This window comes from Ixodes scapularis, unplaced genomic scaffold (genome assembly GCF_016920785.2).
Source record: "Ixodes scapularis isolate PalLabHiFi unplaced genomic scaffold, ASM1692078v2 PGA_scaffold2__306_contigs__length_199485367, whole genome shotgun sequence".
Classification (NCBI taxonomy): Eukaryota; Metazoa; Arthropoda; class Arachnida; order Ixodida; family Ixodidae; genus Ixodes; species Ixodes scapularis.
In genome coordinates, this window is record NW_024609857.1 from 112,794,405 (window position 1) to 112,821,663 (window position 27,259).

Consider the following 27,259-nt stretch of genomic DNA (forward strand, 5'->3'; position numbering starts at 1 on the left):
GTTAAGAGCGCAGGTCGTTTGTAGTTTACAGAGGTGTTTAGGGGAAGACCTCATAAGCTGACATGGTTTTCAGCAAACAACTGTTGCAAGTATGCTCCTTCAGAAGTGCTGTGTGGATGCTTGTCTTCATAGTGGGACTGGTCTGAGCCTAGCATCTCTATTTTGATCAATCTGGCTCGATTTCTTCCTTTGTGCGTGTTGGTGCTGTATAAAGATGTTGGTTCCCATAAAAGCGGCCCTGCTGCTCTGTGAATTGTGCAACGAGCGTTCGGCTTGTATCAAGTTGGTCAAGGTATGTTCCCGTCATTTCACTTTGAAAGGCATGTAGCTCAGGTTTTACGGTGTACCTGACCTTCCAAAGGGAATAATTTTACGTCCCATTTTAATTGTGCGTCATAACGTTCTCTCACCTCGCTCGTGGATGCCATGTGAAGTAAATAACAAGAACGTAAAAGCTGAAATGACTGCATATATATTTAATTGCGTTTTTTTAGTTCTCTCCGTCGCTTTTTACCACACATCTGCAGATGCTGACAGGCGCTTGTAATGGACCGTCACCCGCGCGTGATGAAATACTAGAACGCCGATTTCATTGTCGCATCTTGCGAGCGTTGTAAACATTTTTTTAGGCGGGGGCAGAATAGCAGACGGGCGAAGGCGAAAACGGACGCCGACGGTTAGCGTTCATGTCCGTGTCCTTCAAGCATGGCAGACGACGATAGATGGTGGTGAAATAGCAGGCGATGCCGAAAGCTGCTGCGCATCTGTTCACACAACTAGCAGGCGTTGTCAGACACCAGACTAGATGTGCCAAATGTTGGGAAAGGGAGACACCAGGCTTGTTAGTGTGTTCGGCTATCCAGTAGTAATGGGCGGGGCACATGATTGGTGTGCGTGGCTTAGAGCAGGTCGTGACCTCTACCTAAATTGCGTCTAACAACGTAAAGATAACGCGAAAGTTTTCTTCTCGTGAAAAAATATTTAAAAGATGTGTTTACAACTATGATGTTAAAAAAAAAAACATTTTTTTCCTTGCAGTGTTTCTTTAAGTGGTTCATACCACCGAGCCTGGATAGCTCATTCGGCAAAATACTTGGTTTGTAATCTCGAGGTGATGAGTTGAAATCCTGCTGGGAGACTGATGTCTTTATATGGTTCCTTATAGGCACAATTTTTTTTGGTGTTGTTACAGCCAAGGTGTTTCAGAACCCTGTGGAAATCGGCTGATAGAGCACATTCTGCATTAAAAAAAGTTTCAAAAGGTTGGGCTTGCAGCGGAATTGCCAGTGCTGACAACTGTTGCAAGCCAGAAATATTCCAGATTATGATTGTTATGTCTCCCGTGTTATTAAGCAAAGTTGTAAACTTTTGTGCTAAGACTGTTTTGTAGCGAGTGTTGCTGCCTTCAGCTTCATGAACGGCAGTCCTGAATATTTTTTAATTTAACCTAAATTCGCTTCAGTCCACCGTTATGTGCAACCTGCATTTGCTGCCAAGTAGGTTAAAGTAGTTCTATTAACCCCATAATGACTAACCTGAGGCTGGGGAAAAAAAATGGTCAACCACCCAAACACACTCGCTCACGTCTTGAAACATTGTGAGTGATTGTCCATTATTTTTTCATTTTTTCCAGCCTCGTGTTTATCATTATGGAGTTAGTTCATCAGGTTGCCCGCGTTTTTTTCCCGTGCAACAAATTGCCCGACGGGGAGGAAGCCATGGGAGTTCTCGCAGCCACGAGCAAAGCGTTTGGCTGATGGTCTGTCTGAGCAGTTCGTGGCACACGGTGTGAGCGGTCGTCCCTCTTCCCTTAGCTACATGCCATCTCGTCGGGCCTGAAGGCCTTCTGTTCGGACATGGCGGCCAAGGGCATCGAGACGTGCCGCCTGGCCTGTGGGGGCCACGGGTTCCTCCTCATCAGCGGTCTCCCTCGGCTGTACGCCACCACGGTGGCCGCCTGCACCTACGAGGGAGAGAACACCGTCATGTACCTCCAGGCTGCCCGGTAAGAGCCAGTCCCAGTTCACTCGTCTGCCGGAGGTTTCGCGCAATGTCGGTCGCAGAGAAAGATGATTGGTGGCGTTCTGGTCCGTGTTGAGGTACATGGCATTTCGGGTAACAACCGTAAAATACCGAGCATGCACCCACGTCGCTGACAAGCACCCACCCCCCACCTTTTAAATATAGGGCGGTTTCACGTGACACACTTCCGGCTCCAAATCTGCCCAGATGCCATGTTGATGAACTTTCGCCGTATGATTTTCTGCACGCGGAAGCGGCGTTTCCCAGCTCGGTCGAGTCCCTTTGAGTCGTGATTCACTGCATCTGCCCGACTGATCGGTGATACAAAGGTACTCGATTTTCACACAAATACTAGTCCCTATTTTCACTTAAGACTAGCCAGCAACGGAGAAGGGGACTCATCGACTGCCACAAAGGACCTATTAGATGAGGCCAGGGCAACTCTGAAAGGAAAGAAATGGGAATAGGCTGGGATTTATGCTCTCCAAATACGTCCCCAATCATACTTGGTTCGGTTGTCGATGGAGCTAGTCACCATGCTCTATTGTCTCACGGATGCCAGAAACAACGCCAAAAACTGAGCTTCTTCGCATAAACAAATGGCGAAAGTGGTGGACCCCCGTTCATCATTGTGGCAGAACGTGACTTATTGGGAAGGAAAAGTCGTTTCGTGAAACCGTCCCATTGGCTAAGGACACGTCAAGTGCGCACCCCGGCAAACTGCCGTGCCCACCAAGATAACGGGAGGCCTCTTCCTTCACATTAGCATTATTAGGAAGTCCATGGTAGGCATGATAGTGTGCCAATACTGCCTGTGTGTGCTACAGTCTCGGGGCTGACAGGGCGGAAATGCGGGTGATAAAAAATGGAGAGACCGTGCAGGCGCGCCGAAGTTGGATACGTTTTTGGGACCTAGAAAAATGAAGTATGCGCTTTAGATCCTTCCAAAATTGACCGAGTTCATGGTTTCCCATTACGCCCATTAAGTTTCTATTTGGATCTCGAGCTCAAGAGTTAAAGTATGCAAATCTCGATAAGAAGTCAATTATCCTAAATGCCACAAACCTCAATGAATTAATGCCGATCAGTACGGTAGCTATCTTACTTCTGTACGATGTATGGCTGCAACAATCTTGCCTTATAATACCATAACAGTATGCAAGGGGCATCACCATTTCCCGTATTTTTTGCAAATGCCTGGAATCGAGCTCAACTCTGGCCTTCTTTTAAATTTTGGTTGGATTTGCCCTCGAAGAAGGGAACATTTAAATCTCCACATTGCGGTGCAGAAGAAGTGAACGTCTTTTAGTGCACCGTGCATCGGTGTCGTCTTCGTCCTGCCAGTTCGCAGGTGCAACGATTTCTTCGATCGAAGCCATCTCGGCTGACTTCAAGGCGAAGTGCCACCCTACAAACCCCCAAATGGCGGGTTCGAATCCCTGCCAACATGCCTGCAATCGGAGGGAGCCTGTTCCGATGAAGGTGCCGCGTAACCGAGATTTTGGTTGCATATCAAAAGTCTTGCAGGCGGTCGAAATGAATCCTCGGTTTGGCACGGGAAACCCCGGAATTTGACTTGTGGCTTCTCCGGTCGCAGGTACATGATCAAGTGCCTGGCGCAGCCGCAGCAGCTGTCCCGTAACTCCACCTTCCGGTTCCTTCTGGAGCCCGGCACTCTACGCGTACCTCCGTTTAACGCCAGGCTCAAGGGTCGGGAGGCCATCAGGCAGCTGGTGCCATTCTACAGGGCAGCTGCATACAAGTAAGCCAGCCTTTCGTCTCGAGCATGGGCGCCTTCATCTTTGTTGGTTTGCTGTTTCTCTTCTGGCATGGTCGGTGCCACCTTGTCACGGTTAAATGTTGGCCTTTAAGGGACCTTCAACAAGACATTGATTCATACCTAAATTTTATGGACACACAATCTATTAGATGTCTTGGAGGAAACTGCTCGGCTTGAAGTCTTCGTCAAGTGCAGTGAGGGGACGATGGCACTTAATGGCATCCTTAGCGAGCAGCTCTCTGTCAGAAGTGAGCGGAAATACTCCACCGCTATTCCCCGTTAAAATTTTGACATCACGTCATGCAACACTGTGGCGTCGAACACCACAAGACACCATGCAGTCATGGGATACGGTAGGAGGCTTCAGGTTAATGTATTCAATTTTAGCATACGTTAGCACTAAATTTAGCACTAACATCATGCCAGAAAGCTTTAAAGTGGCGTTTCTTTTCTGCCACGCAAAACCGATGGGTATCTCGCACTTGCATTGTTGCCAAGATGCAATAATCATGATGTTTAAACCCTGAGACTGGGAAGGAAACTCGGGTAAAATTAGAAGAAAGGTGACAGACAAGCGTATCAAACTCGGCTAACAAAAATTTATTTTATACAACGCTTCTCCCAGGGTCGCCTACACATAAAAAAATAAAATAAGCAATCCTTGTTTCCAGGGTGGCTCAAATTCTAATCCAGTTTGTTCCAAACACACCAAGGTAGCAAACAATAATAAGAGATACTCAAAAGATTAAAACAGTGCAAAACGACGACGAACTGGATGAAGGAAGACACAGACAGAGCACTGACTCGCAACTAAATTTGATTGGACACAACAGTGCAATATATACACGCACAGTTGGAAAAAAAAAAAAGACTAATTCTCTTCCTTTTTTGTTCTCAACTGTGCATGTATATATTGCACTGTTGCCCCCAATAAAATTTAGTTGCGAGTCGGCGCTCTGTCTGTGTCTTCCTTCATCCGGTCCGTCGTCTTTTTGCGCTGTTGTAGTCTTGTATGTCGTACGAACTCGCCCAAGCTTCAACCTTAGCAATAACAAGAGGCCTAGGAGAAAACCTGACCAAAACGGTTCATCGAAACTAAGCCCTTTGACACACAGATACACAAAGAAATAAAAGAAAAATGTCACATGAAGTTACCAGGTTTCCCGCATACAAACTGTGCAAACTTAAAAAAACACAAAATCTTTAAAAAGAAAAAAAAGCAAGCAATCCTTGTTTCATTTTGATTCATAGGCACCAGCTCACCTGCACTTCGATCATTTTTTCGATAAAGGTATAACAACTTTTATTTTGTGTGCAAAACGCTGTAACTTGAAAGAGAAGAAAAAAATGGACACATCTCCACGTGGTGAATGATGTTGATTGGGGCGAAGCTCTGGTGGTGCTGATGATACTGATTTTATTGTTCATAGGTAGTGCTGATGGTGCTGATTTTTTTTTTCTATTGCTCATAGGTAGTGCTGAGCTCCGGGTTGCGTTTCGACTTCATTATTACTGCTTTATGGTCGGTGAAATGCAGAGCCAGTGGTTCTTCTAGCAGATCAGCTTGGATCCGCTATAAGCCGTGGAAACGCATCTTCACTGCTTAAGTCAACGGTCCATATCAAAAAGAGAATGTGTGGTATGGATCGTGGTTATGTACGCAGTTGAGCATTTGACCGCAGCGCCCTTTCGTCTATAAACGTTGAGCCAATGCATGCAAAGTTTAACACGATTATATACGCATTTGACCGCAGTGCCCTGTCCTGCATAGACGTTGAGCGGCTACATGCAACGTTGGAGTGTAGCGTAGTGGTTACGACATCTGCCTCGTAAGCAAGCAGTCCTAAATTCAAACCCCCGTGCAGGCGTACATTTTTTTTTTTTAAAGTGGGCCGATCCCAGAGGCAGTGCAATCGATGTGAGCACGGACTCCGGAAAGGCTGGACCCTAAGGAGCTTCACCCCTAAAACGGTTTTGCCTCAGTTTAATATTTGAAACTCGCTTAATATGAAAATACGATGCGAGTGGTTGACCAGTCATATCCGCTCGCATCGGCAAGAAATGTCTCGCTTACTGACGTGAGTTTTCGAAATCTATGTAAAGGAACTCCAAAAGCATAGTTTCAGAGGGAAGGAACCTAAGTAACTAATGGCAAGTCTCGGGCGTCGCAGCCCTCTGGTTTCAGATTGACTTGGTTTGTCTTTTGTTGTTCCCCAGCAAATGGGCAACTCTACAGAGCACGTTGCTTTAACATCATAATTTACTGGTTCGCATGAAAAAAAATAAACAATTTTTTTGGATTGTCAGAGGCATTTTAATGACACTAATATTTTGATGGTGACCTCAATCGGCGGTTCCATATGTTTTCTTCCGGATATTCGTGCGCCTTCCTTGTTGCAACATGATGCAAGGAGCGTAGCTGCGTTGTCACCTTTACGTTTGTCCCAATCTCAAAACATCAAAAGAAGACTCACAAGTCGGCGCGTTTCGTTAGCAGTGTCGGGTGGGTTTGCAACTTCGGTCTATCTTTTCTTCAAACAGACAAGTGCACAGGGCCGATGCAAAGGTGAAGAGCCTGATCAAGTCTGGACTGACTCCTGAGATTGCATGGAACCACAGCCAGGTCGACCTGATAATCGCCTCGAAGGTAACCACACTTTACAAAGCAGTATTGGAAACCTTGGTGCAAACAAATAAACTAAAATGCAGATTTTTTTTTCTTTTTTTTCTTTAGAATGCGTTTTGCAATGTTACATTTCAGGGCAGGGTACCTACCTCATCGTACACTTTTTAGAGTAACTGATTCTAGAAAGATTGCCTTTCTGCCTTTTCTAGGTGCTTCCCCTAAATAAAGGCTCTTAACCCATTGCATAATATTTTTTTATAGCGGAGCTGTTAAGGGCTAGTTTTGCCAGTATCGTGTCCGTAGGCAAATAAATGTTGACGCAAAACTCTTGACAGCTACCGCCATCTATTAGCGACGGCGGCAACCAGACCACCGGCTTGCCAGTTGTCCGGTTTCCGTCGTCGCTCATAGATGGCGGCAACCTTTCCAGGCCTTTCCACTCTGCTTTTCACCAGAGTGGAAAGGCTGAATTTCTCAAGGCGTAGTTATAGAAATCGTCCTTGAGGACGACGTTCTCTAGGAGTCGTCCTCGAGGTCGTTTTAGAAGTCATCCTAGAGGAGGCTAGATGTTGACCTTGAGGTCATCTTAGACGTCCTTGAGGTCGTCCTTCAGGTCATACGAGACGTTGTCCTCGAGGTCGTCCTAGAAGTCATCCTTGAGGTCGTCCTAGACGTCCTCGAGTTCGTTTTAGAGGTCATCCTTGAGGTTGTCCTAGACGTCCTCAAGGTTGTCCTAGAAGTCATCACTGAGGTCCTAGAGGTCCTAGAGGTCGTCCTAGAGTTCGTCCTTTAGGCGTCGTCCTTGAGGTCGTCGAAGAAGTCTTCCTTGAGGTCGTCCTAGACGTCCTCTAGGCATTGTTTAGACGTAAAGATAACAGCTTCGCTGGTCCTCTATCTTCACATGAAGTGGAAGGGCTGTACATTTTTCAAAGGAACATACCGTATTTATTCAATTCTAAGTCCAGCACAAATATAGGCCGACCCCCCCCTATGTTCAACTCGGCAAGAAAAAAAAGAAAATATTCGAATATAGGTTGACCCTAGTATTTAAGAGGGCGCGGTACCTCCATTTATTCGTCCGTTTCAGCCACCAGATGGCGCGCGGCTCGAAACGTGGTTGAACGCGCAACTTCTAGATGGCGCCACTATCGAGGTGTGAAAAGGCCCGCAATATCCGCTGCGTGAAATAGATCCCGAAATGTGCCGTGTTCCCCCGGCGGAGGAAGTTTCTCCCTCCCTCGCGCGCGCTTGGTATGTACGCGCGGTGGCCGAGTCCGGCCTCTGCGCTGTGTGATGCAGTGGGTGGCGCTCGTTTCTGTTCGGAGGTAGGAATAAAAATGCCGGTCCCCTTTTTTACGACGCTCGTTTCTATAGCTTGTTTTCTTTTTTTATCTCAAGTGACCTACAGTACCGCCTGTTCGAAATCGTCCTTTGCGGTGAGCGATTGAGAGTCAGGTTAGCATTTTATTTTGGGTCAGCACTACACGTTCAATGGAGACCTCGGGCGGCGATGTAAATATGCATTGCTCCCCAAAGTGTGTCCAAGGTGCGCAATGACAATTGGAAAGGGTATTGAAGGCGCGCGACCGTCGGTTGGTAAAATACGTCCGTTAGATTCACTTATTCAGTCTAATCATTTTTGCCAACATCTTTTATCTGTTTCGACAAATGACATGGTCGAGTCTATTGATAACCTTAGCTAGATTGGACGTACGGAGTGTCTGGGCTTTAAATAAATTTGCTTCGTTTATGTGAATGAATAACTGTTTTCTCTTCTCCGTGCTCGGTGCTTTGCAAAAATCGCTTGGATGTTATGGTAGCGCAGTGTGGCGGCGTTTTGCACGCTGACTCGCTATTGCATTCGCTGTGCACAATATGTGTTCAGATGGAATGTGCCAAATCGTATTTCCGATCGATATGATAGATTTACTTTGCTACAGTGTTAATTATATTTTCCTGATTTAAACTGGTTCGTCCCTGATCTGAGCCTAAGTTCAAATTCGAAGGGCAGACAGACTTAGCGTCGTAACAGCCGTAATGCGCAGAAAGAAATTAGTACCATGAAAGAAAAACAAAAGGATACGAGGTGGCTCAGTGTTATAGAAGTAATGAGTGTGCAAAAGATGCCATCGTACGTGTTTTTGTTTGTTTTTTTAACTCTCCGCATCGCTGGGAAACGCTCAAGGTACCAGCAAAGACAGCGAGCTGGCGTGAAATTTCCATCGAGCGGAAAACGAGTGTCATTTTTATTTCATCATGCGCTTTCATTTTAATATGGCTCAAAATGGGCGCGAAATAGTAACAGGTAAGGCAACAAAATTTAGATGTTAGGTCTGGAACACCGCCATACTCAGCCATCTTGGGGGCATCTCTCGCGAGTCAATACGGCAAAGGTATTGCGCGTCGAACTGTACGTGAGTGTTATCCATTTCAGCGAAACCTTGATTTCGCAAAACTATTGTGGCTCGAGTCGTGGCTTCCAGTACTTGGAAGCCACGAGCGAGAAATAAATGACACTTGATTTTGAAGGACAGTCGCGACGTGGAAACCCATAAAAGAGAGTTCCAATAAGACGAGAGCTTCCCCTTCTCTTCAAGTGCGTGGGTTACGCTCTCAATCCTGCACCTGTGGTAACACTGCAGGCTCCTAAAATCGCTTTGAAAACGTTCCTGGTCGCAACAACTTTTTTTTTTTTTTTTTTTTTTTGTCGAGGCGTTATTTAATTTTTTTCTTCTTTTTGTCTACCTTGATACCCCATCAGCGCAAAAACTACCATAAACTAAAAAAAAAAAAAAAAAAAATAGTGGGCATACAACGACAACGCACCCACTGGGACCCGAGTCAAGGCAAGAACAACTAACTACTAAAAGGGGAAAAAAAAATCATGTTCGCATACACAGACAGAACGCCTCCATCGAAAGAAATGAATCATGCGCTTGTTCTGCCAGTCTCGTTGTGCGTCTGTCAAAAGCCACAAAGGAGGAAGACAATCAGCGCCTACACCACTCCCCTTCCCCCCCCCCCCCCCCCCCCCACCACCCCTAAAAAGAAGAAAAGAAAGATTTCTTGGGCGCGCGCGCGGTCGCCCATGCGATGACCTTGGAAGGGTATGCGATTGTAGCACGTTTGTCCCCCGGTTGTGCCCCTGTCTCAAATGCCACGGTCCGTTTCTCCCAAGTGCCTGTCTTCCCGAGTATCAACTCCGCTGTGATTCTAAATCATTCCGATGCTTTCCAACGTTGCAAAACTGTTAGACGAATATTTGCACAGAAGTATACACTGTTCGCAGAACTATCTACGGCGCTAAAATTCAAAAGCGCCGTGTTGGATTCGGGAACTCGTGTAGGTTTAGCTCATTGTTGGAACATTCTTATTCGCTCGATGAACTCCACAAAACGTGTAAATATTAGAATGAACTTTCCAGAGAACGATAGTTGTTGTCGGGGTTCCAGGCGACCGGACAGGTCGCAATTATTGGCTGATTAAAAATTTTATTTTATAATCACAATCGTATCATCAAGGGCACGCCATTTCCTAATCACTTCTTCTACGAAAAGAGTTGCTGTATTCGTAGCACACACAGACGGAAACGGTTGAGACTGTGCTCAAATAATATCTTCTTTTGGCAGGTACTGCGCAGCGATTACACACAATGCCTCTAACATAAACATGCTGCTCCACATGTCTATTCACAAGATGCAATACATCGTTCTCCCAACTTTGTTGAAATGGGCATGAAAGCGCGTAACCGTCACTTTTTTAAAGTTCTACTTAGAGGTGAAGTGTTTACCGTAAAAAGTCGTTAATTATTTATTTTTTTCCGTTCCACTACAAAGCTCGATTCACTTAAATTTTTGTTTTTATATTGTCTCTACAGCGCTTTTACGTCGGTACTTTCGTGTTAAAGGACATCACATAATGTGCAAAAAAAAACACAAAAAAATGGTAGGATCGATGCTGCATAGCCTTTTTTTGTGGACATCAAGAAAGAAAAAAAAAAGATAGTAGTTGTCTTTACTTCGCACTGCATGTTTTAGCATGGAAGTTCCTATTTGGTTATGATGTCTTTATTTTCTTAAAAATTGTATACAGTAATTTAAATTACCGAATTACAAAAACGTCGAAATTGTATAATTGCTTTTCGTTGGGACGCCATGACGACAGCGACACTCGTGTTCCCTCGTGGTTTTCGCCAGCATTTCTACGATGAATTGCCAGGATCGCGAGATGCAACAGCGTGACACTCCGTCTTCTGTGACGTCATTTGTTGCACTTCGGGACCACTTTTGATGTATGGCCAGCATAAGACGCTAAACACACCAGTCGGAGACGCGCTCCAGGTGCCATAGAACTGCTCCTAAAAGTAGCTGTCACGTGCTTTGCTCCGCGACTGTGATTCCCTCACAGCAGCTCTGACTGAGGGTTGCCAAATTACGGTGAAACGGAGTATAGACAAAACAGACCGGAAACGAGCTGCCAGCATGCAATAGTCAAACTCCAACAAAAAGGATTAGTTTCTTCCCAAGCTGGACGACATTTACCGGGCATCTTCAGAGTTGCGAAGCTCAAAATCACGCGTACTCATAAGATGTTTTTTTTCTCGCGTGTTTGTGATTTTTATGGTGTCCTGCAAGCAAGAAAAAAATATATATGGTGAAGTCACTCCGAGGGGGTACCGATAACTGCGAGCCACGAACATGAAGGATTCGCTAACATCCGTCAGGAGTGTGAACGGTAAATCGTCACGCAAACATATTCTCACAAGCTGCAAATATTTATTTGGCTTAGCAAGTAGAATACTAGTATACTAACGACATGTGATTATTGTACACAAGATACCATTTCTCGGTTCTTCAAAACCATTTCCCTAGTCTGAACGGTCGCGCTACGGGCCGCGGCTAGCCGTGCCCTCGATAGACTACGGAGCTGCGTTGTGTCGTCTGCTACTGTACCGCCAACAGGAGAGCGATAGCTCTGTGTGCTCCACAGATGCGTGTTGCGGTATAACTCTGTACGTCTGTCCTAGAGGAAGACAAAAAGATAGGCTCTGTGACCCCCCTCCTAAGCTAACAAAAACAAACAGAAATATACTCGTTTGGACTGAAAGGTTTACAAAATTGTGACCAGACATTGGAAAAGCATATGTCACAGAACTTGGTTTATGAGATGGCATCATTGTTTCGAGCAAGAAATCACCTGCTCACCAACCACTAGGACGATGAAATCGTCACTATTTGTTGCGTTAGGTATATTTGCGCTCATGAAGAAAAATCTGAACACATCCTTCTTCCAAAGTCCTATGTCGAATAATAAACACTTTTTTAAACATCTATGCACAAATAACTCATTTTTTTCTACACTTGTATATACACGTTAATTAAACGACGTCAAACCACATTTTTGATTAGATCTTGATGTCTACACCAACTACATTCATATTTTTTAGGGCTTTATTGAACGATAACTTCAACTATAGTTAATGGAACACGATGGCTCGATCTCAACAAAAACCTCAACGTGCGAAGCTTCCACAGACGGTCGCTTGCGAGTATTCTCAATGTGAGACTTCAGAAGCTTTCGCTTGCCATAGGGAGCTTGCTTTCGACTACAGCACTGCACGGGCCCGGAAAGCGCGGAGCGCGCTGCTGTGGGGAGAGGTTGACTTACAAGATGACGTGTTACGTGGTCACGTAAGATGGCGTCATTTCGTGCAGCGTGATCACGTAAGATGACGTCATTTCGTGTAACGAGATCATGTAAGATGACGTGTTTGTGTCACGTGATCACGTAAGATGTAAGACGTCAGTTCGTATGAACTGACGTCATCTTACGACAACGCCAACAACATTAGTGCCGTCCGGAACCATTGACCTTAGAAACACGCCTCTTCGCTTGAAGAGCTGATATGCGTTGATTGTTATTTGTTTCTTTTGCCTACTACAGACCATTCAAAAACTCGCCTTCTGGGTGCCACCAACTTCGTCTACTGGGCTGTGAAGCGCGTTCGAGCGTGCGCAATACCTCTCTAGGCCGAAAGATTCTACACTGAGTATGCGTTCACAGCTCAATGACTTAGGCATTTTTCGTCAGGATAGATGCTCCCACGAGAAGAGCGTAATGGATATGTGAATAGAATTGGAAATTTGAAATGTTCTTGTCCAATCGCATTTTTCTTTGGTTATCAACACTTTTTAGCGTCATCACAAGACGTTCAACCCATAATACACTGGTGATTAAAAAATAAGCACCGGAAAAAACATACCGTAATCATTACCCATGTCACCTTTTTGGGTGATATGTTAATTTCCAGAAGAACAGCGAGTTATCACCCTCCCCTAGAAATACCCTGACTACAGAGCAGGCGACCCGTTTTTCCCCGCGTTAGATTTGGGGTGACCACGAATCGTACGGAGGTCACAGGACGTCCTTGAAAAATAAAAAGGAGGCAAACAACGTTCTACTCTGTGCACGCTTCATCCCCGATTTCCACGACCCCAAGGCCGAAGGACGTTTGTGTGAAGGATAACAATAAAATAAAACTTTGCGTCAAAAAAAAAAAAAAAATTCCGTTTTTAAAAGAAAAAAATAAGTAGAAAGAAGCACAACGCGTTGACGGACCGCGAGGTTGTGGAACACCTCGCGGTCCGCTTGCCAGAGGACGGTTGTCTTCGACCCATAGCTCCAAGGTGAATTTGCCACTTGCGAAAACACTGAGACCTACCCAGCGAGAACCAGGAAAGCAAGACACGCACACTGACGCCTCGGCGTGCAGAATGAAACAGGATACGGGCACGGAATACGGCCGCGGAAGAACACCTCGCACAGTGCCGATCCGGCCAATCTCCGAACGGACGATTTCGCATTTCGTGGACAGCGAGCGCCACCGCACGGGAGAGAGAGTTACCTTAAAAACGACGAAAACAAGCACCGACACCTTGGTTCTTTATATTTGCTGTAGTTACGGAACAAATCGACTTACATGAATAATTTGAATATTATTCGATTCCGTAATAAATTTAGAAGACATTAAGCGCAATACTTCTTATGTTTGAATTTAGATAATTTTGTAAATTCGCTCCGAACGCAAGAGTGCTGAATTAGCCGATTTTGACCATTTTCATGATTTTTTAAAGAATATAATTAAATTTATGATGAAACATTTGTTGCGCTTAGTGTCTCGATAACGACTCAATGTCTTTAAAGCCGAAATTTTCAAGAAGATCCGCGCAGCCGTTATTATGTGAGAATTTTTTTAATTTGGTGAAAAACCTCATGTATTCTCTATGGGGCTCTGAGGTGCGCCCCCTCTTAAGAGAAAAACGGAGAAAACTTTTCAAGACAAATCTTTATTAACAATGTTTAACGATGTGGTCGCTTAAATCTCATCGATTGGAGCCACATGCTGCGTCGTCGTCGGGGCCCGCGGAGAAGTCATTGTCATCGCATGCTTTGCCGGCATCCTCGGCACCTCAGACGACGTCATCCTTGGTGCCATTGAGAGTGTTCGAGACGCAGCCCTTTTTTAATCCGGTCCAAATAATGTCCACCGGTGGGTCTTTTTATGCGTCCTTCACCCAAGTCGCAACTTCGCTGAAGGGAGCCTTCTTGTGACGTCCCTTCAGGGTCTTGGCGGCGTCATCCCTCGCCAGCCACTCCTTGAAGGACGCAGCGATGCAGACCTCGAACGGCTCATTGACAGCAACATCCAAGGGCTGCAGCCGAGTGGTCGTACCACCAGGTATAGCGACTAGGTCCGTGCCTGTTTCCTGGATGGCCTTCTTCACTGCCGGGCAAATATGGCCTCTAAAAGAGTCTAGGACCGGCATGTTTGGAAGTTTCAAGTCTGCTCCCGGTCGCTTCGTCCAGACCGTCCAAAACCACTCCTTTACAATTGCCCCGTACATAAATCAATTTTAATTTGCACGAATGGTCACTTTCTTTGGAAACACCTCGCCCTTGGGGATGGTCTTCCGGCGAAACACAATGTATGGCGGCAACTTCCACTCGTCGGCTGTGCAGCACAGCATCACAGTGAACCGTGTGTGCTCGTGTCCTGTCGTCAGCAGGAGCACGTCCCTTGCCTCTTTCATTGTTACCTTCGTGGGGCTGGTTATGTCGTCTGGGTTTCCGATTTGGCCGAGAAGGTAATTGTTTTCGTGCCTAAGCTCAACGACATCGCGCTGAGACTCCACCAGCCACTTTTTGTTCTCCACTGGAAGATGCTGGCAGGTAGTCATTCTGCGACGAAGGATGTGTCCGTTCTGCCGCGTGGGCTTCTGGACCCAGCCCCAACTCGCTTTGAAAGTTAACCGGTCAATCCCATCTCACTGGGCCAACTGCCGAGCTTTCATTTGAATATCTTCGTAGGACGCTTAAAGCCCTTTCGCATGCTCTTCTTCCACATGAACTCTGAGTTCTTTCTCTAGGGCATCGTGCCTCCTGATAGCAGGGTCACGAAACCTACGACGCAGTCCACTGCACGCGACAAGTGTGTCCCGTTGTTTGCGCCATCCTCTAATCAACCTCTGAGTGGCGCAGTTATTCGAGCTCTTCACAAAGTGTATCACTCGATGCTTGAACTCTGTTGTGTATCGTATTTGCATAAATGTAGGTCGACCCTTTTTTCAATTTTTTAAAATCTGAAGTGGGGGGGGGGGGATCGGGCCGACTTACAATTGAACCGAAGCATTCCACCGCCGGCAAAAACGAAACAATCGCGATATCATGAACATCTCGACTTGTTATAAGTTCAGCCGGCTGTACTTCTAGCATTGCACTATTCTGCGTGCTCATTTTACAAATTAATTTTTTTTTTTATTTGTGTGAACAAGTATTAAGTCGAGCCCACTTATAACGGCCGCAGATATAACGAACGCTCGCTTAGTACGAACAAGGGTGGTGCTACCGTCAAAATATACATTGGGGCAATGGCACAGTGTCTCACATAGAACGAACTGTTGCGGCCTCACCACTCGGTTAGAGCGAACGCGAAGCTCTCGGGCCCCCGCAGTTGACCGAGCCGGCGGTGCTTGGCGCGGTTTCGCTCGACTGCGAACCCGCGGCAGACGAACTTCGCCCACGGAGCGTCCCCGGGACGGTCCTTTGCGGAGAAAATAAAGAAAAAAAAAAAGAAAAAGCGCGCGTTGAAAAATGAAAACGAAAAAGCGCGCGCGCGCGGTGACGAAAGAAAGTGGCGCCGCCCGCGTCGTCGGGATGCATCCACGTGATCTGCGTCGAACAGTCCGGAAAGTTCGGCGCCTGCTCTACCCGCTTTACCGGCCCAAACCGGTTCTCCATTTGTTGCTGCTCCGTTGCCACCCCGGACCGCGGATATTGAGCCGTCGATTCTTTCTGTGCGATGGCACTGCGTTGACATCGTTGCCGCATTCGTGCTCTTCCCAGATCGGGGATTTGAAGGTTGCCTCAACGCGCGAGTCCAAGGGCTTGACTTGCGCCTGGTGCGATGGCGGACTGCATGCCGACCTCTTCAGGTGCTAAAAGGAAAGCAGTCGACATTGCAACGAAGATGGCCATTGTTAATGAACTTGCTCAAGGTGCAAAAAACGGCGATTTGGTCAAGAAGTACGGACTGTCGAAATCGACCATTTCGACCATTGCTAAGGACAAGGAAAAGATTCTTGGTGCTACCGTGAATGCCAACCCGACAAGAAAGCGCCTTCGGAAGGCGACCTACGCGGACGTTGAGGACGCACTGCTGAAGTGGTTCGCTGACGCCCGGTCTCGCAACGTTCCGATCAGTGGACCGCTGATGCTCTCCAAGGCTAAAGACTTCGCCTTCCTTTTGGACTTTCCCGATTTCAGCCCAGGCAATGGATGGCTCCACCGGTTTAAGGCTCGCCACGGAATTGTTTTCAAGGCGGTCGTCGGCGAGGCCGCGTCTGTGAACAACGAGGACGTCGATGCATGGCTTTTCGACAACCTCCCAACAATTGCGAGCTATGCTCCACGGGACGTTTACAATGCCGACGAGACTGCGTTGTTTTATCAGATGTTGCCATCTAAAACGCATGCCTTGAAAGGCGACAAGTGCGCGGGAGGTAAGAACAGCAAGTTGCGGATAACCGTTCTTCTCTGTGCCAATATGGACGGCAGTGACCGGCGGCTACCTTTTGTTATTGGCAAGTCACGTAAGCCGCGATGCTTTGGAAGCTACGTGCCCGTACGCTACAGGAACAATACGAAAGCCTGGATGAGCCGCGACTTATTCGCCGAGTGGCTTGTCGAGTTTGACCGCGACATGGCACGAAAAAACAGGAAGGTCCTGCTCGTGCTAGATAACTGCGGCGCACCATGTGCAGCTTTCCTTGAGTGCGGTGACAGTACTCTTCTTGCCTCCCAATGCAACCTGCAAAATTCAGCCCCTGGATATGGGCATTATTCATGCGTTCAAGGTGTGCTACCGGCGGCGCGTCATCCAACGCTTGTTGATCGCAATTGATCGGCCAGATGCCGCCATGCCGGTTCGCATCAGCTTGCTTGCCGCCGTGGAGATGTTGAAGGCGGCGTGGATGGAACTCACCGCGGAGTGCATAGCAAATTGCTTCCGCAAGGCGGGTTTTATGGGCCCAGGCACCGAGGACGCCATAGATCACCCACAGGAAGGCCGGTCGCACGAGGACTTGTGGCAACGCGTCGTTGACACGCAGCTGGCCGGACCTGACGTTGCCTGGGACGATTTCGTTTCTGCTGATGACGACGCCGACATCGCGGAGCCGTGCACTGACGAAGCTATTGTGCGTGAAGTGCGAGCCCTTCCCGACTGCCCAGAGACCGACGAGGACGATGACGAGGATGCTGCTCTACCGCCGGTTGCTGTGAACGCTTCAACCGCGATCGGTTACATCGCGTCGCTTAAGGAACTCGTGTGCAGCAGAGGTCTTGGTGATGAACATATTACCGCGCTGGAAAAATTAGAAACGGCAGTGATGCGATCAGCTTTGAAGAAGCAGACTTGCATCATGGACTTTTTTCAAAAATAAAGTTAACTTTCTTCTCGCTTGCTCTTTTTGCCTGTATTATAGGTGGTCCACTTACTACGAACTTTGGATACAACGAACAAATGCCGCGTGGCGATCAAGTTCGTTATAAGTGGGCTCGTGATAGCGATTCGCAAATTAACCCGAATATACGGCAGTGAACAGCACACGGCACGCCCGACTCCCGGGGGATGGCAGCACTTCTTGTAAGAGCCACTCCGGAGGCCGCTGGAACAGCCTCACGGCTCACTCGGCTCACTCACCCCGCGGCTTCGCAGTTTTTCGCACGATTCACAATAGCACACCGTTTGATCGAGTGACGAGATCATGCTGGAGCACTAACTATGTTGTTTTTTTTGTATTGACACGCGTGATCCGAGCCTTTTGGGTTTTCGGTGCTCGTTTATGGCCATTCTTCACTCAGAAGCAACCAACAACTGTGCTGTTGGACGCAAGTTCGACCCGTCGGAGCGGGTGATGCTCCAGTGGAGTCTGCAGTGGTGCGGGATCTTAAACTATGACGGCAAACAAAGAGGCTTCCGTAGGCCAAAGTCTGGTTCCGGAGTTGAAAGTCAGGCTTGCAACGTGCGCTGCAAAAGTGTGCAATCGGTCCCTACCCGTGACGTCCAACGCAATCGCCGAGCAAGCGCAGAAGATGGAGTTGACTTTGTCATTTGCGAAGTGCGAGATCTCTTTGGACGACGCCGACGACATGGGTCCCCCCCTTGGCTACGTGCCTGGCTCCCATTACCAGCCATGGGGGTGCCTCCATCAGTGGAGACATGCCACAGTACCCTGCCATGTCATATTGGCACCTAAAGTGCCATTTGTGCAAAGTCTGTAAATGCAAAAATTTTACCCCGCAGAATGAATGCTCTCCTAAATATGTGTAAATTTTTTTGAAAAAAAATGTTCGCTATGCGTGTAAATACGGTATAGGTCGAAAGTCTTTGGTTACGATTATAGGACAGCCTTTAATTTTGGAGAACATTTCTGGGGAAAAAAGGTCAACCTATATCGAATAACTACAGTACAGTGAAAGCTCATTAATTCACAACTCATTAATTCAAACTTATGGATAATTCAAACCAATCGCCATGATCCAGTCACGCAGCATAGAGGTATGTGTGTGAAACAACCCGTTAATTTGCGCTCAAATCGTTTCCGGCACCGACATTGCAGACCGTGTACCGCCATGCATGGTTTCCCAGTCAAGCGATAGGTGGCGCAACGGGAGCCACGTTGCTTGCTAAATGCGGCAGGCGTGTTGTCAGAAACGCATGAGCGTTGCCGGTACCCACTGAGGACCAATAGGAACGCGCACACTGATATTTGGAGCTACGTCATCGGGAGTTCAATAGGGTCTCTTTAGCCCTTTTTGAAGCATCCAGCCTCCCTTTGTTCTCCTTCTCCGCTTTACCAGTTCTGTTTCTGTGCCTCGTTGAGCCAGGCCCACTCTGTAGAGCTGTTGCCACCATTGTGCGATCACTAATCGTTCCATTTGTGCTTGTGACTTGGCTGGTGGTGCTAGATGCAGGACAGTGCTACGCACTTTGAGACCACAATGTCGTCGTCGAGTGGACTGGCCTGAGGAAAGTATCGCGCCAAAACGCTTGGAGAGAAAGTGGAAATTTCGCATGAAGTAAATGCAGGAAAATCGAGCAAGGTCAAGATGGCCAAGAAGCACGAGATCCCGAGAAGCACGTTGCCTACATACATCCGCAATAACATACATACATCCGCAAAACCATCAAGAGTGCCTACGAAGTTTTTGCCCACGACAGGAGAAGACTTTGCTCTGCCAAACACCCGTTTTTTGAGAAGGTGCTCATCATGTGGGTTAAAGACATGAAAAGCCAAGGTCTTCCTCTCAGCGGCCCCATCATTATGGCGAAGGCAGCGGAGTTCGCACTGCATTTGAAACACCACGACTTCACCGCGTCTGAGGGATGGTTTCATCGCTTCCATCAGAGGCAAGACCTCGTCTTCCGTACCATGTCTGGTGAAGGTAAATACGTGAGCATGGGGACACTTGCGTGATGTGACGAAATGGATCCCTCCAGGGCTACCTGGATAGCTACTTGCCACGTGACATCTTCAATGTGGATGAAACCGCTTCATTTTTCAAGCTCTTGTTGGACAAAATGGTCGCATGCGAGAGAGACAAATGCGCAGGCAGGAAGCGAAGTAAAGAGCATGTCCCTGCCTTGGTCACAGCAAACATGACTGTAACGGAGAAGCTTCCCCTGCTTTTAATAGGAAAGTCGATGAAGCCTCGATGTTCCAAGAACATTCGTACACTGCCCACGGACTACGAAGCCAACAGAAAGGGGAGGATGTCTGATGAGGTGTTCAAGAAATGCTTAGGAAGCTGGACAGAAAGTCAGAATTGAGCAACCGACAGATCCCGCTCATTGTAGACAACTGTTTAGCGCGCAAGGTCGATGTGGAGCTGAAAGCGATTAAACTAGTGTTTCTTCCGCCAAACATGACTGCAGCACTCCAGCCCATGGACCAGGGTATAATCAAGAACATCAAGTCCTTCTACAGACGTTGCATGCTAAAACGAATGATTATTTGCGCGGCCAAAGGAAACCAGACTTATAATGTGATGCTCCTCAGCACCATGCACGTGCTGGTCTACACATGGGATCAAGTCACCGCCGCAACATTTGCGACCTGTTTCCGTCACTGGTTTTAGTGTCTTGGGTAGAGAGGCGACTGGCAGCGACACTGGAGAGCATGAGGTTGTTTCTGAGGGCATACGGGATCTGCTGCAGGACGCGGGTTTTGCTGATTACATCGATGTAGACGGTAGCACGGTGATCTGTGGCGCTATGACAGACGGAAGACATCATCGCTCAAGTAGGTGGCGAACCCATTGCGGAAGCAGAGAATGACGTCGAGGAGGAGAAGGAAGTGGAGGAAACTCCAATTCGGCTATTTGTGCCGGAGGTCATGGATGCACTGAACGTTGTGTGTCTTTTCTGCAGCTTTGAAGAGGGCGAAGAAGATGCCTTGCGCTTGGTTCTCTTGTGAAGTAAAAGGGCACTACAATTTTTTTCTTTCTTCTTTTTTTCTTTAATTTAGGCCGCCTCGGTGACTCCGAGGCGAGAGCGCCAGCCTACGGATCCTTAGGTGGTGGGTTCGAATCCCGACCGAGGTGCCCGCAATATGACGGAGGCTTATTGCGGAGAAGGCGCCGTGTAACCGAGCTTTCGGTTGCACGTCAAAAGATCCCCAGGTGGTCTAAATTAATCCTCAGTCCTCCGCTGGGGCGTGCCAGATGCCCGTCGTTGGTTTGGCACATAAAACCCCCAAATTTGACTTCTTTAATTTGAATTTTGTTTAGCTCAAATATTTTTAGCATCCCCACGCAATTCGAATTAACAAGCTTTGACTGTACTACAAAACTTTATGTAAAACAGGCTGTTTGCACAAAAATTAAAGGAAGCATTTTATTGGCCTCAAATGTGTGTTTTTATTGCTCCTATTCATGATTCGTGGTCATGAATAGGAGCAATTTTATGTAGAGTCTGTGCATACCCTGAATGCAACACCACCTCACTTGTGATCGGAGAGTCGTGTCACCGCTGAATGACCTTACATGCGTTTTATGGTCAAAATGTTGCGCACTGTCGAGAATTCATTCAGTAAGACATAGGCAATATGTACCACTAGTTGACAAAGTTTTTAGCTCTGCACTGTCCACTCTGCCTGGCATAGATTATGTTGGAGTTGAGCAAAGCAACGTTGGTTGCGTTCAGGACCATGTTCTCCTAGCTCTTCGCTAGCTTGCACAGCCCCCAAAAAGCGATCCACCCTCCAGTCATATTTGTCGACGGCACCTATTCTGTGTCGTAGTCCAAATCGCACCTCGGCACTGTTTGTTAGATTATTGCCGCATTTGAAGTTACTGGAAAGGCACTCATCAGAAATAATGAAACACCTGTCACTTTAAAGAATAGTTTCTGTGTGCATTCATCAGCTAAAGCAGACATCCTCATCGAGGTCGCATAGCTTTTGCGTGCACTTATTGAGGGCAAAATTAATTTTTTTTTTTTTTATAGAAGAACAAAAAACCCTGGCTTGACAAAAAAGCAAAACAAACAACCCAAAGGGTATGGAGCAATGGTGGTAGTGCTGGCCTCTGCTGGAGAGCACTTGATCAAAGCTCTGAAACGACTGTGCAGGTCAGACTCAAGGTTGGGCTTCCCGATTCTTAAAGGATAACTTGAGCCATTCCCGCGATTGGTAGTCGAGGAACTAAAAACCTAATTACGGGTCATCATAGCCAGTGACTTTAAGCAATTTGCGCGAAAAGTGCAACACGAGCATCATTAGTTAGCGTGCAAAATATGAGATGTTGGGCTTGCACGCAGCTCGATTTGAGCGCGTTAGTACGCCTGGGCCTAAGGCTTCTCGACCCCTCTCTTGCAGGCTACGGTACTGTACTACCTGGGCCTCAACTACCTCACCTGGGTGGAGAACGGGAACATCTCGGAGCGGCTGCGCGATGTCCTGCTGGACCTCTGCCACCTTTACCTGCTGCACGGGATCTACGAACAGCCCGGCTTGTTCCTTGTGGTGAGTGAGCACCTCTAAACGTTTTGAGGCCATTCGAACGGGAGCATTGCCAGGATTTCTCGAATTCCCTGCACGAAACTCGACGGAAAGAGCCGTGGTACGGGATTTGGCAGGAGACGCGACTAGTCTGCAGTTGCGCTACGTCGGCAGAGAGCGTGCCTGGCGGTTGACCGTCCTGCCGTAGCTCGTGCTGCGGCGAACCGGTTGACGGACAGTCAGGTGGCCACGTGTTGGGACGACAATGGCAGGCTCTTCCACGACCGGTCACCATGATTGCAACAATCGCCACCGTGAAATTTCAGTTCCTGTGACATACTTTTTTGCCACTTTGGTTATGCTCTGATGTGCATGCAATATACAATGCCGAATGCTCTAGTCGGAGATTTCTTCCTGGCACCACGGCGACCCCGTTGTGACCGGGAGGCTCATGCAACGTTGGCTTTAGTCTATTGTCGTCCAAATTTATTCAGGATGATTGCGCAGGAAGTATTAGTTGCAAGGAATTGGTACTACCGTAATATCCAGAGTTGTCGCCCACCCCCTGCTGCCTGAGGTTCATAAAAGTGGGATGAGCCATGTTTTGGTGGGTAAACATAAAACATTTTCGAAAAAGCTAAAAGAAGGCCCATTTTTTTGTACATATCGAGCACGGCTGCACAACAGATACATTTAACTTGAAACACTAATTAGTTTGATTGTTTAATGTAAGAAAGGATCATGAAAGAATGTTTTATTATCGCAAAGTCTGTTGCTTGCACGCGTGCGACGAACACCGCCGATCGGCTTACAGTATGAACCTTTCTTCCATGAAAGCACGTTTCTAGCACTGCTATGTTCAATTTGTTAGTAAAAAAAAGTCAACAAGAAAATGCGAAAACCAACCAGGTGCAACGAGCGAGCGGGCGAACGAAGCGACCGGGAAAGACTGCGATCATGTTAGCAGATACTTTGGCGTCTGGCCAAGTTGGGCGCCTGGTCAGTCACAAGGAGCAGACTCTTGTGCAACTTTCCTGTTTGGTGCATACATGCGTGCGTCTGTGCACGGCGTGTTATCAGCGCTGGTTGAGGCGGCGTTGTTGCATGGTGTGGGCGGCACCACTAACATGGTGCTCAAAATGGGACGCGTTACAAGCGTCTGTGTGCGGCGTTCCACGAAATCTATTTTTTACCCGTTGGCTTTTTCTCAAACATTACACAATCGTACCACCCGCGGTCGCAACATAGCAGGAGAAGGAGCAGGTTCACGGTGACCTTATTTCGGTGGAGACGGACTTTGACCTTACACTCCACAGTTACATACCAGGCTATGGGGCATTCGCTAACCTCACGATCCCTGAATTGGTCACTGCTTGTGCTATCTTTCCGACCTTTTTTCTTTTTTTGTACACTTTTTTGTAAACAGTTAAAAGTATCATTTTGTTATCTCCATCCTTTTTTTTTCCGCACGGATGTACTCCTACTTTGAGGTCACTTAAATCCAGGAAGAAATGGGTTAACAAAGTGAAGTGCCTTTCCCTCCTTCGTTTTACCTTGTCACAGACGTCCTCCAACCGTAACGTCTCATGCCGCGTCATTCAGGTAGGATGAATGTTCGCGGTTTGTGGAGTCCGCTTTGGAATATTTGTAAAGGTGGGCGATCACTCCGTGTTTTTATAGCGAAGCTATTATGTGCTAGGATCTGGAAAAAAATGCATCCGCAGACGTTGACAGAAAACTCTCCATTGGTCGTGGCAAGTATGAATAAATAAAAATGAAAAGGTTGCAACCAGCGTGAGTTAGCCCTCCTTGGCATTATTAGATTTTATAGCGAAGCTGTGATGCGCTAGGATCTGGGAAAAAATGCATCCGCAGACGTTAGACATGTGCGAATATTCGATTTTCCCAAATATTCGATCGAATAGTACATTATTCGGTATTCGCTTCGATCCGAATTCCGATATTCTAAAAAGTTTGAAGTATTCGGCACTAACGAATAGCGGAAGGAAGGCCGATTGTATCTGGTAGTTCCGGTTTCGGTTGTTACTCACGAAAGCCGCACCGGCATCAAGAAATAAAAAATATCCAATCCAATCCAAGACATGCTAAACCAATCAGAAAATCGTGCGTCGCAGCTCCACAAAGGATTCCGAAGTGTGCTGGCTTTAGGTGCTGCGTGTTCGTTCGTATGGCTGACGGGTCATCAACGGCAGCCGGAAACGATGAAACTGAAGCCGGTGTGTATCGAAATCCGATATGGAACTACTTCTTGAAAGTGCCACCGGGAAATGAAGCTTGGTGCCTCAAATGCAAGGCAGTGCTGAAAACTCTAACGGGCACGACAACGACCCTCGCAACGCACCTGAAAAGGCACCCTGATTCGTACAAGACTTTCGAATGTGAGCGTCAAGCACGCGGGAGTGCCGTCAAACACAAGAACGGGAGTAAACCGAATCATCAGCAACCGTCGGTAGCCGACAGTTTCAAGCCCGAACTGAAACCGACTGCACCCAAAGTGAAACAAATGGCGGCGATAATAGCGAACTTCATTGCTAGCGGAATGCATCCGTACAGCATCGTAGAAGAAAGTGGTTTCGTTGAAATGATGAAGCTTGCCATGCCCGACTACACCGTGCCGTCGCGGACGACCTTCTCGCGGGCTGTCATCCCGGATCTATACGAGTCCAAAAAGAAAGAACTAAGAAAGAGTCTGCGAGACATTTTCAGTAGCGGAGCAGAATGTTACTTCATCACGACGGATGGCTGGACATCGTGCGCAAACGATAGCTACGTCTTCGTGACTTGCCACGTGATGGACAAAGAATTTGCACAGCACGTGCATGCACGCTTTGGTTTGTACGGACATGACAGTCTCCCACATGGCCGAAAACCTGGGACAGTTCATCAAAAGTGCTATCGAGGACTGGGAACTACCAGCACCAGGCACCATGCCAATTTATGTAGTCACAAACAACGCAAGGGATTTTACCTCAGCGTTTGCACGGTCATCGTGGTCTGGCGTGCAGTGCTTCGGACACACACTCCAGCTGTGCATCAGCAACGCCAAAAAAGAAGTGGCGGGTTTCTCGCAGTTATGTGCGAAAGCTAGAACCATTGTGGCTCGATATAAAAGGAGTGCAAAGGCTCGCGGGCACCTTATGGAAATCCAAAAGAACATGAACCTTGAGCCACTTGAAGTTGTGCAAGACGTTTCAACACGTTGGAACAGTGAACACGCCATGATGAGGAGGCTTGTGAAGCTTCGCGTGCCCGTCAGTGTGGAGCTGTCTGAATGTGACACAGTGGAACCTCTCAGTGCAAGCGAGTGGAGGCTCATGGCTGCAGTAGTGCAGGTCTTGCAGCCTCTCGAGCAAGCCACAGCTGAGCTGTCTGGAGACAGCTATCCGACCCTCTCCCAAGTGATTCCCTTATTAGAGTGCACCAAGGTTGTTCTCAGTCGACATTCTACCGATGAAGCAGGATCAGTTGCCTCGAGCCTCATACAAAGCATCAAGACACGATTTCCAGATGGGAAGATGTGTCGCCTTCTAGCCTTGTCAATGTTGGTGGACCCCAGGTACAAGGACGGGTGCTACACTTGAGAGGCAGAAAAAAAATGGGCATGCACACTCCTGACGAAGGCCGTCGAGCAGAGCGCATCAGTGGACGAGCCTAGTGATGCAGCCGCCGAGACCAGCAGAGGCATAGGAGACTCGTTAGGAGACACCCTGTGGGATGTCTTCTCCAGTCTTAGTTCTGACACGCACCAAAAGCCAGGCCACGAATTCGCTACCGAGTCTGTTGAGTACCTGAAGACACCCCTCCTTGCGCGCACAGAAGACCCCTTAGCATGGTGGAGGTGCAGGGGAAGGCATCTGTACCCATCCCTGGTCCGTGTTGCCCGTAGGTATCTCTCGATACCAGCAACCCAGACTAGGAGTGAAAGGCTTTTCTCAAGTGCAGGAAGCATCGTGAGCTGCAGGAGGGAGCTTCTCCTCCCTGATCATGTGCAGCAGCTCGTGTTCCTTCATGAAAATCACTGACTTTTCTTGTACTAAGTTTTGATTTGTGCATGAGCTTAAGTTTTGATTTGTGGCTGCGTTGCAGTGAAAATAAATGGTCTGTGAAGTGACCACTGCATAACTTTTGCTAATAATTTTTTCCTACAACTATTCGAATTATTCGCTTCGAAAATATTCAAAGCAAATTACTATTCGCTTGGAACTAAAAAAACACTATTCGCACATGCCTAGCAGACATTGACAGAAAACTCTCCATTGGTCGTGGCAAGTATGAATAAATAAAAATAAAAAGATGGGACAACCAGCGTGAGTCAGCCTTCCTTGGCATTATTAGATAGGTCCTGATCCCTTGTTATCATCTCTAGGCATTGTCTTCGTGGTCGTCCTAGGCGTCGTCTTCGAGGTCGTCCTGGAGGTCCTCCTAGACGTTGTCCTCGAGGTCATCTTAGGAGTTGTCCTCGAGGTCGTCCTAGGCGTCGTCTTTGAGGTCGTCTTCTAGGCATCATCCTTGAAGTCGTCCTAGACGTCTTCTGGGCATGGTCCTCAAGGTCGTCCTAGAAGTTGTCCTTGAGGTTGTCCTAGACGTCGTCCTCTAGGCGTCATCCTCAAGGTCGTCCCAGAAGTCGTCCTTGAGGTCGTCCTAGACATTCTCCTCTAGGCATCGTCCTAGACGTTGTAAAAATGACAGCTTCACTGGTCCTCCATCTTCACGTGAGGTGGAAGGGCTCTACAATTTTTTTGTGGAAATTATTCGCTCAAAAAGTTGGGTGGGCGATGACTCGGGATATTACGGTATGTTGTTGACTGCTTGGCACATGTGCACCGTTAACTGCCGATGTCACTCTAGGCTCAGTGAGCAGGTCTCGTCTTCTTAGTTACAGTGACGCAGCTTCTGGAAAGGAGGCAAGTGGGAGAAGGAAAAAAAGAAAAGATAGTAATAATAATCTTTATTTTCATCTGTCCACAAACAGCACTAAGCCTATAGAGTGGTACACCGTCATGGAAATAGAAAGCACCTACAAATCATTAAAAAACGAGGCAAGCAAAGTTAAATTACACATACTAAGGTTTTACGACAAAAAAAAAAAAAAGAATGGACAGAGAAGTGAGAGCGAACACAGTACAGCGCTTGTTTTCAACCAAAAGTATGAGACGACAGATGAAAACATTGCAAACTGCACGTGCGCAAGATAAAGACACCTGGCTAAAGAGCTCGGAGTAAAAAAAAAAGCCAGACAGCACTAATGCA

General features: G+C 47.4%; 2 protein-coding genes across 2 annotated transcripts in view; both read left to right on the forward strand.

Annotated features, from left to right (window-relative positions):
- The window catches only part of LOC8027406 (peroxisomal acyl-coenzyme A oxidase 1), a 55,414-nt gene that overhangs the window by 19,174 nt on the left and 8,981 nt on the right, over positions 1–27,259 (forward strand). The window contains exons 9-12 of the mRNA XM_029982513.4: positions 1,815–2,005; positions 3,620–3,784; positions 6,344–6,449; positions 21,866–22,012. Coding sequence (XP_029838373.1) covers positions 1,815–2,005; positions 3,620–3,784; positions 6,344–6,449; positions 21,866–22,012 — 609 coding nt within the window. The remainder of the gene's footprint in view (positions 1–1,814; positions 2,006–3,619; positions 3,785–6,343; positions 6,450–21,865; positions 22,013–27,259) is intronic.
- Positions 15,913–17,449, forward strand: LOC120842582 (tigger transposable element-derived protein 6). Its single transcript, XM_040213716.2, is given in 2 exon segments — positions 15,913–16,727; positions 16,729–17,449. Coding segments are annotated over 2 exon segments (1,473 nt in total). The 5' UTR covers positions 15,913–15,954; the 3' UTR covers positions 17,429–17,449.